The 13,285-nt window shown below is 45.3% G+C and overlaps 1 protein-coding gene across 1 annotated transcript in view; it reads right to left on the reverse strand.

Moving 5' to 3' along the window:
* The window catches only part of C11H12orf56 (chromosome 11 C12orf56 homolog), a 97,027-nt gene extending 85,687 nt beyond the window's left edge, over positions 1 to 11,340 (reverse strand). Inside the window, exon 1 of the mRNA XM_049783017.1 lies at positions 11,089 to 11,340. Within this exon, the coding sequence (XP_049638974.1) occupies positions 11,089 to 11,340 (252 nt within the window). The remainder of the gene's footprint in view (positions 1 to 11,088) is intronic.
* Between the last annotated feature and the right edge of the window lie 1,945 nt (positions 11,341 to 13,285).

Genomic DNA, 13,285 nt, shown 5'->3' on the forward strand with positions numbered 1-13,285 from the left:
CCAGAAACCTCGCTCGCCCAGACGCCATTTTCAGGGAGGGACTTCAGAGCATAAAAACCGGCTAACCTTTGCAAAAGCTGGCTCCCTGTGTGTGACACCAGGCGGGGAAAATCCGCGAAAGTACACCGGCCCAGTGGGGCTCAGCTGTGAAAGACTGTGAGTGTGACCTGTCTATGTCTGTCTACTGTCCTCTTGCGAGAAACTCTTGCGAGTGGGGCATAAAGAGCCTCCAGAAACCTCGCTCGCCCAGACGCCATTTTCAGGGAGGGACTTCAGAGCATAAAAACCGGCTAACCTTTGCAAAAGCTGGCTCCCTGTGTGTGACACCAGGCGGGGAAAATCCGCGAAAGTACACCGGCCCAGTGGGGCTCAGCTGTGAAAGACTGTGAGTGTGACCTGTCTATGTCTGTCTACTGTCCTCTTGCGTGAAACTCTTGCGAGTGGGGCATAAAGAGCCTCCAGAAACCTCGCTCGCCCAGACGCCATTTTCAGGGAGGACTTCAGAGCATAAAAACCGGCTAACCTTTGCAAAAGCTGGCTCCCTGTGTGTGACACCAGGCGGGGAAAATCCGCGAAAGTACACCGGCCCAGTGGGGCTCAGCTGTGAAAGACTGTGAGTGTGACCTGTCTATGTCTGTCTACTGTCCTCTTGCGTGAAACTCTTGCGAGTGGGGCATCAAGAGCCTCCAGAAACCTCGCTCGCCCAGACGCCATTTTCAGGGAGGGACTTCAGAGCATAAAAACCGGCTAACCTTTGCAAAAGCTGGCTCCCTGTGTGTGACACCAGGCGGGGAAAATCCGCGAAAGTACACCGGCCCAGTGGGGCTCAGCTGTGAAAGACTGTGAGTGTGACCTGTCTATGTCTGTCTACTGTCCTCTTGCGTGAAACTCTTGCGAGTGGGGCAAAAAGAGCCTCCAGAAACCTCGCTCGCCCAGACGCCATTTTCAGGGAGGGACTTCAGAGCATAAAAACCGGCTAACCTTTGCAAAAGCTGGCTCCCTGTGTGTGACACCAGGCGGGGAAAATCCGCGAAAGTACACCGGCCCAGTGGGGCTCAGCTGTGAAAGACTGTGAGTGTGACCTGTCTATGTCTGTCTACTGTCCTCTTGCGTGAAACTCTTGCGAGTGGGGCATAAAGAGCCTCCAGAAACCTCGCTCGCCCAGACGCCATTTTCAGGGAGGGACTTCAGAGCATAAAAACCGGCTAACCTTTGCAAAAGCTGGCTCTCTGTGTGTGACACCAGGCGGGGAAAATCCGCGAAAGTACACCGGCCCAGTGGGGCTCAGCTGTGAAAGACTGTGAGTGTGACCTGTCTATGTCTGTCTACTGTCCTCTTGCGTGAAACTCTTGCGAGTGGGGCATAAAGAGCCTCCAGAAACCTCGCTCGCACAGACGCCATTTTCAGGGAGGGACTTCAGAGCATAAAAACCGGCTAACCTTTGCAAAAGCTGGCTCCCTGTGTGTGACACCAGGCGGGGAAAATCCGCGAAAGTACACCGGCCCAGTGGGGCTCAGCTGTGAAAGACTGTGAGTGTGACCTGTCTATGTCTGTCTACTGTCCTCTTGCGTGAAACTCTTGCGAGTGGGGCATAAAGAGCCTCCAGAAACCTCGCTCGCCCAGACGCCATTTTCAGGGAGGGACTTCAGAGCATAAAAACCGGCTAACCTTTGCAAAAGCTGGCTCCCTGTGTGTGACACCAGGCGGGGAAAATCCGCGAAAGTACACCGGCCCAGTGGGGCTCAGCTGTGAAAGACTGTGAGTGTGACCTGTCTATGTCTGTCTACTGTCCTCTTGCGTGAAACTCTTGCGAGTGGGGCAAAAAGAGCCTCCAGAAACCTCGCTCGCCCAGACGCCATTTTCAGGGAGGGACTTCAGAGCATAAAAACCGGCTAACCTTTGCAAGAGCTGGCTCCCTGTGTGTGACACCAGGCGGGGAAAATCCGCGAAAGTACACCGGCCCAGTGGGGCTCAGCTGTGAAAGACTGTGAGTGTGACCTGTCTATGTCTGTCTACTGTCCTCTTGCGTGAAACTCTTGCGAGTGGGGCATAAAGAGCCTCCAGAAACCTCGCTCGCCCAGACGCCATTTTCAGGGAGGGACTTCAGAGCATAAAAACCGGCTAACCTTTGCAAAAGCTGGCTCTCTGTGTGTGACACCAGGCGGGGAAAATCCGCGAAAGTACACCGGCCCAGTGGGGCTCAGCTGTGAAAGACTGTGAGTGTGACCTGTCTATGTCTGTCTACTGTCCTCTTGCGTGAAACTCTTGCGAGTGGGGCATAAAGAGCCTCCAGAAACCTCGCTCGCACAGACGCCATTTTCAGGGAGGGACTTCAGAGCATAAAAACCGGCTAACCTTTGCAAAAGCTGGCTCCCTGTGTGTGACACCAGGCGGGGAAAATCCGCGAAAGTACACCGGCCCAGTGGGGCTCAGCTGTGAAAGACTGTGAGTGTGACCTGTCTATGTCTGTCTACTGTCCTCTTGCGTGAAACTCTTGCGAGTGGGGCATAAAGAGCCTCCAGAAACCTCGCTCGCCCAGACGCCATTTTCAGGGAGGGACTTCAGAGCATAAAAAACCGGCTAACCTTTGCAAAAGCTGGCTCCCTGTGTGTGACACCAGGCGGGGAAAATCCGCGAAAGTACACCGGCCCAGTGGGGCTCAGCTGTGAAAGACTGTGAGTGTGACCTGTCTATGTCTGTCTACTGTCCTCTTGCGTGAAACTCTTGCGAGTGGGGCATAAAGAGCCTCCAGAAACCTCGCTCGCCCAGACGCCATTTTCAGGGAGGGACTTCAGAGCATAAAAACCGGCTAACCTTTGCAAAAGCTGGCTCCCTGTGTGTTACACCAGGCGGGGAAAATCCGCGAAAGTACACCGGCCCAGTGGGGCTCAGCTGTGAAAGACTGTGAGTGTGACCTGTCTATGTCTGTCTACTGTCCTCTTGCGTGAAACTCTTGCGAGTGGGGCAAAAAGAGCCTCCAGAAACCTCGCTCGCCCAGACGCCATTTTCAGGGAGGGACTTCAGAGCATAAAAACCGGCTAACCTTTGCAAAAGCTGGCTCCCTGTGTGTGACACCAGGCGGGGAAAATCCGCGAAAGTACACCGGCCCAGTGGGGCTCAGCTGTGAAAGACTGTGAGTGTGACCTGTCTATGTCTGTCTACTGTCCTCTTGCGTGAAACTCTTGCGAGTGGGGCAAAAAGAGGCTCAGAGGAGCACGGCCGCTCCGCTTCGCTACGCGGCCATGCACTCTTTCTAAGGAAAGAACACCATTGCAACAAGAAGGAAAAATCACACTAAGAACGGCGCTATATCACAGAAGCAAACATTTCTCTCTGGACTGTCTTCTCTGTTGCATGCTCAGGCCTAAGATTTGACCCAGTGTGAGGCTTCATCCACGGAGGACTCCCCTCCCTTAGAGGCAAGTCAGCCCATCCAGAAAGGGAGGAGCCAGAGGAGTGTGCTGCCTACATCATATAGACAATGAATACCACCACAACACGTAGAAAAACCCACAATACAAGTGTGACAATGGGGAAACAACGCAGGCCAGCATCAGACATAGAGAATGAAGATGACAATTCTGAGGACCAGATAATGACTGAACAACTAATCAACCTCTCAGATAAGGACTTTAGACTAGCAATATGGAAGGTGCTCAACAGACTCCAAGAAACCATGGATCGAGTTGAACAGAACACTAATAAGAACCAAGAAAATATGAAGGCAGAAATGACAAAACTCCAAACTGAAATAACATGTCAACTAACAGGACTGAAAAAGTCAGTAAACGAAGTGAATGACAAAATGGATAAGCTCTGGGACAGGGTATCAGAAGCTGAGAATAGACTTGGTGCTGTGGAAGATGAGATACATAACAATTCCATACAGCAGGAGAGATTGGACAAAAAACTTAAAGCAAATGAGCAGACAATGGAAAAATTAGTCAAAGAATGGGAACAGACGAAAATAGAAGTCTATGATAAGATCAACAGAAACAACTTAAGAATCATTGGAGTCCCAGAGACCCAGGAAGAAAATTTCCAGGAAGAATCAATGGTCAAGAACATCATTAAAGAGAAACTTCCAGAGCTAAAGAATATATGTGATCAAATCCTGCATGCCCGAAGAGTACCAACCAAAAGAGACCCCAGAAAAACCACCCCGAGACATATCCTAGTCACAATGACAAATCCCACAGATAGAGACAGAATTCTGAAAACAGCAAGATCAAAAGGGGAAATCATGTTCAAGCAAGCTTCCCTGAGATTTACAGCAGACCTGTCACCAGAAATGCTCAATGCCAGAAAGCAGTGGTGGGATATTGTGACAAGACTGAATGAAATGAATGCTTCACCCAGAATACTATACCCAGCAAAACTCACTTTCCGGTTTGATGGAAGAATACATGGTTTCACAGACAAAAAACAGCTCAGAAACTTCACAGACACAAAACCAGTCTTAAGAGAAAAACTGAAAGACCTAATCTAAGACAAGACTACCCAAAAGACACACCAAATTTTGAAATAAAGATGGCGTTAAATCCCAGGACAATTCTTTCTCTCAACGTCAATGGACTAAATGCACCAGTTAAGAGACACAGAGTGGCTAAATGGATCAAAAAACTCAATCCAACCTTCTGCTGCCTACAAGAAACGCACCTGAATAGTCAGAACAAACATAGACTCAAAATAAAAGGCTGGAGAAAAGTTATCCAAGCAAACAACACCCATAAAAAAGCTGGAGTGGCCATACTAATATCAGATAATGCAAACTTTATACTCAGGAAGGTTGTAAGGGACAAAGACGGACATTTTATATTAATCAAGGGGTACGTAGAGCAGGAAGAATTCACTCTCCTAAACATATATGCACCGAATGAGGGGCCAGCAAAATATTTAATACAACTGTTGACAAATCTGAAAAATAATATCAACAACAACACAATAATTGTGGGGGACCTTAACACGGCTTTGTCAACACTGGACAGGTCAACCAGACTGAAACCCAACAAGAATATACTAGACCTGAGGAGAGAAATGGAAGAAAGAGGCCTAGTGGATATATATAGGACACTCCATCCCCAGAAACCTGGATACACATTCTTCTCCAATGTACATGGGACATTCTCCAGGATAGACTACATGCTGGCACATAAAACATACCTCCATAAGATCAAGAGGATAGAAATTTTGCAGGCTACCTTCGCTGACCACAAGGCTCTGAAATTATTTGTGAACTCCAAAGGGACTCAGAAGAAACACTTTAACACCTGGAAGTTAAACAGCCTCATGCTCAATAACCAGTGGGTCCGAGATGAAATCAAGGAGGAAATCAAAAGGTTCCTGGAAACAAATGACAATAAAGACACAAACTCTCAGAACTTATGGGACACAGCAAAAGCAGTACTGAGAGGAAAATTTATAGCTTTGCAAGCACACATCAGGAAGGAAGAAGGAGCTTACCTGAGTAGCTTAATGACACAGCTAATAGAACTAGAAAATGCTCAACAAAAGGACCCAAGAATAGGAAGACAGAAGGAAATAACAAAGCTGAGAGCAGAAATCAACGAAGTGGAAACTCAAAAAACAATCCGAAAGATCAACGAAAGCAGAAGTTGTTTCTTTGAAAAAATAAACAAGATTGATAGACCACTGGCAAATCTAACAAAGAAAGAGAGAGAGAGAAACTTGATAACTCATATCAGGAATGAAAAAGGAGAGATCACTACTGATATGACAGAGATTCAAAGGGTAATCAGAAACTACTTTGAAAAACTCTACGCCACTAAAAATGAGAACCTGAAAGAAATGGATAAATTCTTGGACTCTTATAATCTTCCACGGTTGAAGGAAGAGGATGTAGCATATCTAAACACCCCCATCACCATTGATGAAATTAAAACAGTAATCAAATGTCTGCCGAAAAACAAAAGCCCAGGTCCAGATGGATTCACTAATGAATTCTATCAAACTTTCCAAGAGGAACTACTGCCAATCTTGGCAAGACTCTTTCATGAAATTGAACAAACAGAAACACTTCCAAATAGCTTTTATGAAGCCAACATCACCTTGATACCTAAACCAGACAGAGACGCTACCAAAAGAGAAAATTACAGACCAATATCACTGATGAATGCAGATGCAAAGATCCTCAACAAAATCCTGGCAAATAGGATTCAATGCCTCGTTAAGAAGATCATCCACTACGATCAAGTAGGTTTCATCCCAGGAATGCAAGGCTGGTTTAACATCCGTAAATCTATCAACATAATACACAACATCAATAACAAGAAAAATAAAAACCACATGATCATATCAATAGATGCAGAGAAAGCATTTGATAAGGTCCAACACCCATTCTTGATCAAAACTCTCAGCAAGATGGGAATGGAGGGAACCTTTCTCAATATAGTGAAGGCCATCTACCACAAGCCAGTGGCAAATATTATCCTCAATGGAGAAAAACTGAAAGCCTTCCCTCTAAATTCTGGCACAAGACAAGGCTGTCCTCTCTCACCACTCCTATTCAACATAGCACTGGAAGTACTTGCTATAGCGATTAGGCAAGAAAAGGATATCAAGGGAATCCAGATAAGAAAGGAAGAAATCAAGCTCTCACTGTTTGCAGATGACATGATACTCTACTTAGAAAACCCTAAAGACTCTATCAAAAAGCTTCTAGAAACAATAGACTCATATAGCAAGGTGGCAGGCTACAAAATTAACACACAAAAATCAATGGCCTTTCTATATACCAATAGTAATAAGGATGAAATGGACATTAAGAAAACAACCCCATTCACAATAGTACCACACAAACTCAAATATCTTGGAATCAACTTGACTAAATATGTGAAGGACCTATACAAAGAAAACTATAAAACTCTGCTCCAAGAAATAAGAGAGGACACACGGAAATGGAAACACATACCCTGCTCATGGATTGGCAGGATTAACATCATCAAAATGGCAATACTCCCCAAGGCATTATACAGATTTAATGCCATCCCTCTAAAGATACCCATGACATTCTTCAAAGAAGTGGATCAGACACTTTTGAAATTCATTTGGAACAATAAACACCCTCGAATAGCTAAAGCAATCATTGGGAAAAAGAATATGGGAGGAATTACTTTTCCCAACTTTAAACTGTACTACAAAGCAACAGTTATCAAAACAGCATGGTATTGGAATAAGGATAGGTCCTCAGATCAGTGGAATAGGCTTGAATACTCAGAAAATGTTCCCCAGAGATACAACCATCTAATTTTTGATAAAGGAGCAGGAAATCCTAAATGGAGCAGGGAAAGCCTCTTCAACAAGTGGTGTTGGCACAATTGGATAGCCACTTGCAAAAAATTAAACTTAGACCCCCAGCTAACATCATGTACAAAGGTAAAATCCAAATGGATTAAAGACCTCGATATCAGCCTCAAAACCATAAGATATATAGAACAGCACATAGGCAAAACACTACAGGACATTACAGGCATCTTCAAGGAGGAAACTGCACTCTCCAAGCATGTGAAAGCAGAGATTAACAGATGGGAATATATTAAGCTGAGAAGCTTCTGCACCTCAAAGGAAATAGTGCCCAGGATACAAGAGCCACCCACTGAGTGGGAGAAACTATTCACCCAATACCCATCAGATAAGGGGCTAATCTCCAAAATATACAAGGCACTGACAGAACTTTACAAGAAAAAAACATCTAACCCCATCAAAAAATGGGGAGAAGAAATGAACAGACACTTTGACAAAGAAGAAATACACATGGCCAAAAGACACATGAAAAAATGTTCCACATCACTAATCATCAGGGAGATGCAAATCAAAACAACGATGAGATACCACCTCACACCCCAGAGAATGGCACACATCACAAAGAATGAGAATAAACAGTGTTGGCGGGGATGTGGAGAGAAAGGAACTCTTATCCACTGCTGGTGGGAATGCTGTCTAGTTCAACCTTTATGGAAAGCGATATGGAGATTCCTCCAAAAACTGGAAATCGAGCTCCCATACGATCCAGCTATACCACTCCTAGGAATATACCCTAGGAACACAAAAATACAATACAAAAACCCCTTCCTTACACCTATATTCATTGCAGCTCTATTTACCATAGCAAGACTCTGGAAACAACCAAGATGCCCTTCAACAGACGAATGGCTAAAGAAACTGTGGTACATATACACAATGGAATATTATGCAGCTGTCAGGAGAGATGAAGTCATGAAATTTTCCTATACATGGATGTACATGGAATCTATTATGCTGAGTGAAATAAGTCAGAGAGAGAGAGAAAAACGCAGAATGGTCTCACTCATCTATGGGTTTTAAGAAAAATGAAAGACACCCTGGTAATAATTTTCAGACACAAAAGAGAAAAGAGCTGGAAGTTCCAGCTCACCTCAGGAAGCTCACCACAAAGAGTGATGAGTTTAGTTAGAGAAATAACTACATTTTGAACTGTCCTAATATTGAGAATGTATGAGGGAAATGTAGAGCCTGTTTAGGGTACAGGCGGGGGTTGGGTGGGGAGGAGGGAGATTTGGGACTTGGGTGATGGGAATGTTGCACTGGTGATGGGTTGTGTTCCTTTTATGACTGAAACCCAAACACAATCATGTATGTAATCAAGGTGTTTAAATAAAAAAAAATTAAAAAAAAAAAAAAGAATCTCCTTATTTTATTATTTTGTTGTTGTTGTTGTTTTATTATGGGGCTACACCTATCAGCACTCTGGGCTTACTCCTGGCACTGCTCAGGGGTCAGTGCTGGAGACCATATGCAATGTTAGAGTCAAACTGAATAAAGTAAGCACCTTACCCTTTTAAGCACCTTACCTTTCAGTCCTAAACTGGATTGCTTTTTGTAGGATTCTTGGAGTGAAAGTTTGGGGAACTTTAGTATTCTGTGTGAGTCAGAAAAATACACAGTCGAATTGGAGAGATATTCCAATACATAAAAACAAAACAAACAAAAAATAGGAAAAAAGATATACAGTAACTGCCAAAACATATAAAATGTTTCTTGTGGGAATGGGACTAACAATATCCTAAAATTATTTTATTTTCTCTCAAAAGGATAAATGTCTACACTGACAAATAGTAGGGGAAACTACATTTAATTTTTTATAAAATGTTTGGTCTAAAATTTAGTTTTTAATTGAGTTCAAGAGAACCTAGTAAAGAAAAAGTTGTGTTTCCAACTTTTACTCAAAAAATAAAAACAGGGGCCAGAGCGGTGGTACAAGTAGGGCATTTGCCTTGCACTCACTAACCTAGGACTCGGTTTGATTCCTTGGCATCCCATGTCGGTTCCCCAAACCAGGAGCGATTTCTGAGCACAGAGCCAAGAGTAACCCTTGAGTGTCCCGGGTGTGATCCAAAAAGCAAAAACCAAAAAAATTAAAAACAATAGTCCATAAAACTTGAACATTAGTATTAACCCAGAGTGTCATTTTAAGAAGAAAAAGAAGCCAGTATTGTTTTCATTTAATTTATTCTTTTCTTATGTAAGTGTTCCAAACAAGTTACAATTCTCTTGGCAATAAAGAAAGTCCCAGCAAGAGTCTCGCCAGCCTCTCCCTTGGGGAACTGCAGGGACATGGGCAAGAAAAACTAGGCTAGACACCTGTCCCCACGGAAAAAGAAAGGAGGGACTTAGAAAGCACTGAGACAAGGTAGTGAGTGGGGGGGGGTGGGGGGGGACAGTAATTGGAGACAAGACTGCTTTCAATCTGCTGCAGGTTTCTACTGTAAATCTATTCCTGGGGGAAAGGAATATGGTTGCAAGCACTAAAACCTAGGAAAAGGCTGAGCCACATTAGATGGGATCTTTTGTAAGACTACTTGATGAGGGGCCAGAGCAATAGCACAGCGGTAGGGCGTTTTCCTTGCACTCGGCCTTCCCAGGACAAACTGTGGTTCCATCCCTGGCATCCCATAGGGTCCCCCGAGCCTGCCAGGAGCGATTTCTGAGCACAGAGCCAGGAGTAACCCAGAGTGCCACCGGGTGTGACCCAAAATAAAATAAAATAATTAAAAAAAAAAAAAAAAGACTACTGGATCACACTCTAGGACCAGAATGGTTGGAGCCCTTTATTGTTTGGGGTGTGGGGGAAGAGTTAGACTCCACCCAGCTGTGCTCAGAATTTACTCCTGGCTCTGTGATCTGAGATAAGTCCTGATGGTTTGGGGGACATCCTCTGGGGTACAAGGGATCAAAGTGGATTAGTCAGGGTGCAAGTTAAGTGCCCTACCTGCTATACTAAGATTTTTATTCTTGCTGGTTGGGTCCCACAGCCGAGTTGCTCACGTACAGTTCAACACCCTGCTCAGAGAACAATGCTCAACCTTGGGCTACCCGAAAGCAAAAAACATATGCTCCAAATCCCTTGAGCTAGTTTTCTTGGCTCCCTGAGCCCACTAGGGATCAAAGGACCTACTAGAGATGTCCCAGTGCATATTCACTCACACCACTGATGCGTATGTGTATTCATCTATTTATACTGAGCACTTCTGCTGTGGGTGCTAGCCAGAGAAGGTCTGTAAGGCAAAACAAACAAACAAAACTTTATCACATGGCATTTTTTTTTTTGCATGGGTGTGAGTTTTAATATCTGGTCCATAAAGACTTCAAGAAAGACTCGTGGGGCTGGAGAGGTAGCACAGCGGTAGGGGGTTTGCCTTGCACGCAGCTACTCAGGACAGACGTTGGTTTGATCCTTGGCATCCCATATGATTCCCAGAGCCTGCCAGGAGCAAATTTTGAGCTCAGAGCCAGGAGTAACCCCTGAGCACAGCTGGGTGTGGGCCCCCTAAAAAAACAAACCAAAACAAAACAAAAAAGTGCTCTTTCCATCAGACCAAACTCTTCACCCTGCAGCCCTATTCGTCCTGGCGCGGGTATAGATTTTGGGTTCCAAACGCACAACTTTCCTAGGCGGCTTGCGGGCATGCAGGTAGGGGTTCCTCAAGGGACGGGGTGGGGGTTAGGGTGGGGGTGTCCAGGCAGAGAGTTGGAAGTGGGGGACTCCGAGAAGGGGGCGTCCGGCCAAGCCCACCCCACCACACTCCTCACCAGGTCGATGGCCACGACGTCCCGCAGAGCCACGACTTGCCGCAGGGTTTTGGGGGGGTTCTGGGTCAGGTAGAGGAGCCGGTCGCTGAGCACCACGAACCCCCAAAAGCGCTTCTGGGCTTCGGACACGGCCACGCACGCCTCGTACGCGCGGATGGCATCGTAGACTTGGGGGGCCAGGTGCCGGCGCAGGAACGCGTCCAGGCGGGGGTTCGTGCGCGCGGGGTAGGGGGACCCCACGGGGCCGGCCATGGGACCCCCCTCTGCGCGCCAACAGAGCGGGGACTGAGCCCGACAAAGTCCAGAGTCCGCCACCCCGGTGCGCCCCGCCCAGCCCCGCGCTCCCAGGTGCGCCCCAACATCTGGCAACCTGTGGGCGTGGAGAGGCGTACCCCCGGGAATAGCACCTCCACCTTCTCGGCAGCCGGGTTGCGGAGCGGGGATTTAGGGGGCTCTCCGGCATCTTTAGCTGCGGGGACCTACACCCCACCACCCCATCTCTGATGGCAGGTGCAGGTGTGAGGGGGGTTTTTTTGTTTTTTAGGATAGAAACTTGGAAACTTGGGGACGCTGGTGGAGGCGAGTGGACACTGGTGGTGGCGTTGGATGTGGGGTGATTGAATGTCTAGAACTCAAGCGATAAAGTTTGTAGATCCTGGTGCATTTAATAGAATAAGAGGGAAGGAAGGAAGGAAGGAAGGAAGGGAGGGAGGGAGGGAGGGAGGAGGGAGGAGGGAGGGAGGGAGGAGAGGAAGGAAGGAGGAAGGAAGGAAGGAAGGAAGGAAGGAAGGAAGGAAGGAAGGAAGGAAGGAAGGAAGGAGGAAGGAAGGAAGGAAGAGGAAGAGAAGGAAGGAAGGAAGGAAGGAAGGAAGGAAGGAAGGAAGGAAGGAAGGAAGGAAGGAAGGAAGGAAGGAAGGAAGGAAGGAAGGAAGGAAGGAAGGAAGGAAGGAAGGAAGGAAGGAAGAAGGGAGAGAGGAAGGAAGGAGGGAGGGAGGGAAGGAGGGAGGAAGGAGGGAGGGAAGGAGGAAGGAAGGAAGGAAGAGAGAAAGAAAGAAAGAAGAAAGAAAGAAAGAAAGAAAGAAAGAAGAAAGAAAGAAAGAAAAAAGAAAGAAAGAAGAAAGAAAGAAAGAAGAAGGAAGGAAGGAAGGAAGGAAGAAGAAAAAGAAAAGAAAAGAAAAAGAAAGAAAGAAAGAAGGAAGGAAGGAAGGAAGGAAGAAGGAAAGAAAGAAAGGAAGGAAAGAAGAAAGAAAGAAAAAAGAAAGAACGAATGGAAGGAAAGAAAGAAAGAGTAAGAAAGAAGAAAGTGAGAAAGAAAGAAAAAGAAAGAAAAGACAGAAGAAAGAAAGAAAAAAGAAAGAACGAATGGAAGGAAAGAAAGAAAGAGTAAGAAAGAAGAAAGTGAGAAAGAAAGAAAAAGAAAGAAAAGACAGAAGAAAGAAAGAAAGAAAGAAAGAAAGAAAGAAAGAAAGAAAGAAAGAAAGAAAGAAAAGGTAGGAAGGAAGGAAAGAAGGAAGGAAGGAAGAAGGAAGGAAGGAAGAAGAAAGAAAGAAAGAAGAAAAAGAAAAGAAAGATAAGAAAGAAATAAACAAGAAAGAAAGAAAGAATAAAGAAAAATAAAAAAAGAAAGAAATATAAAGAAATGAAGAAAGAGAAAGAAAGAAAGAAAAAAAGAAAGAAAGAAAGAAAGAAAGAAAAGAAAGAAAAAGAAAGAAAGAAAGAGAGAGAAGAAAGAGATGGCCGAGATGGAGTTACCTACCAGGCTGCTTCTTTTTCTTTTTCTTCCCCCACCACCCCATAAACAGAATCACCCAATGATAGATTTCCACATTTGAATGTAAGCTGCTTGGTTCAATTCTAATTTTTTCCATGAGTATCTATCTACAGTCAGTGGTCCTCAAACTTTTTAAACAGGGGACCAGTCCACTGTCTCAGATCATTGGAGGGCAGGACTATAGTAAAAACAAAAATTATTAACAAATTCCTATGTACACTGCATATATCTTATTTTGAAGTGAGGAAATAAAACGGGAGCAAATACAGTCTGTGGCCCGAGGGCTGTAGTTTGAGGACCACTGATTCTACAAGTTCCTTTTTCTTTCTGCAGGCCAATACTCTCCAAGAGAAGGGAATCTTACTCCAAAGGGATTTAGACACACACCTCAAACCTATCTAGAAGACACGTCCAGGTCTCTCATCC

The sequence above is a fragment of the Suncus etruscus genome, chromosome 11 (genome assembly GCF_024139225.1).
Source record: "Suncus etruscus isolate mSunEtr1 chromosome 11, mSunEtr1.pri.cur, whole genome shotgun sequence".
Taxonomy (NCBI): domain Eukaryota; kingdom Metazoa; phylum Chordata; class Mammalia; order Eulipotyphla; family Soricidae; genus Suncus; species Suncus etruscus.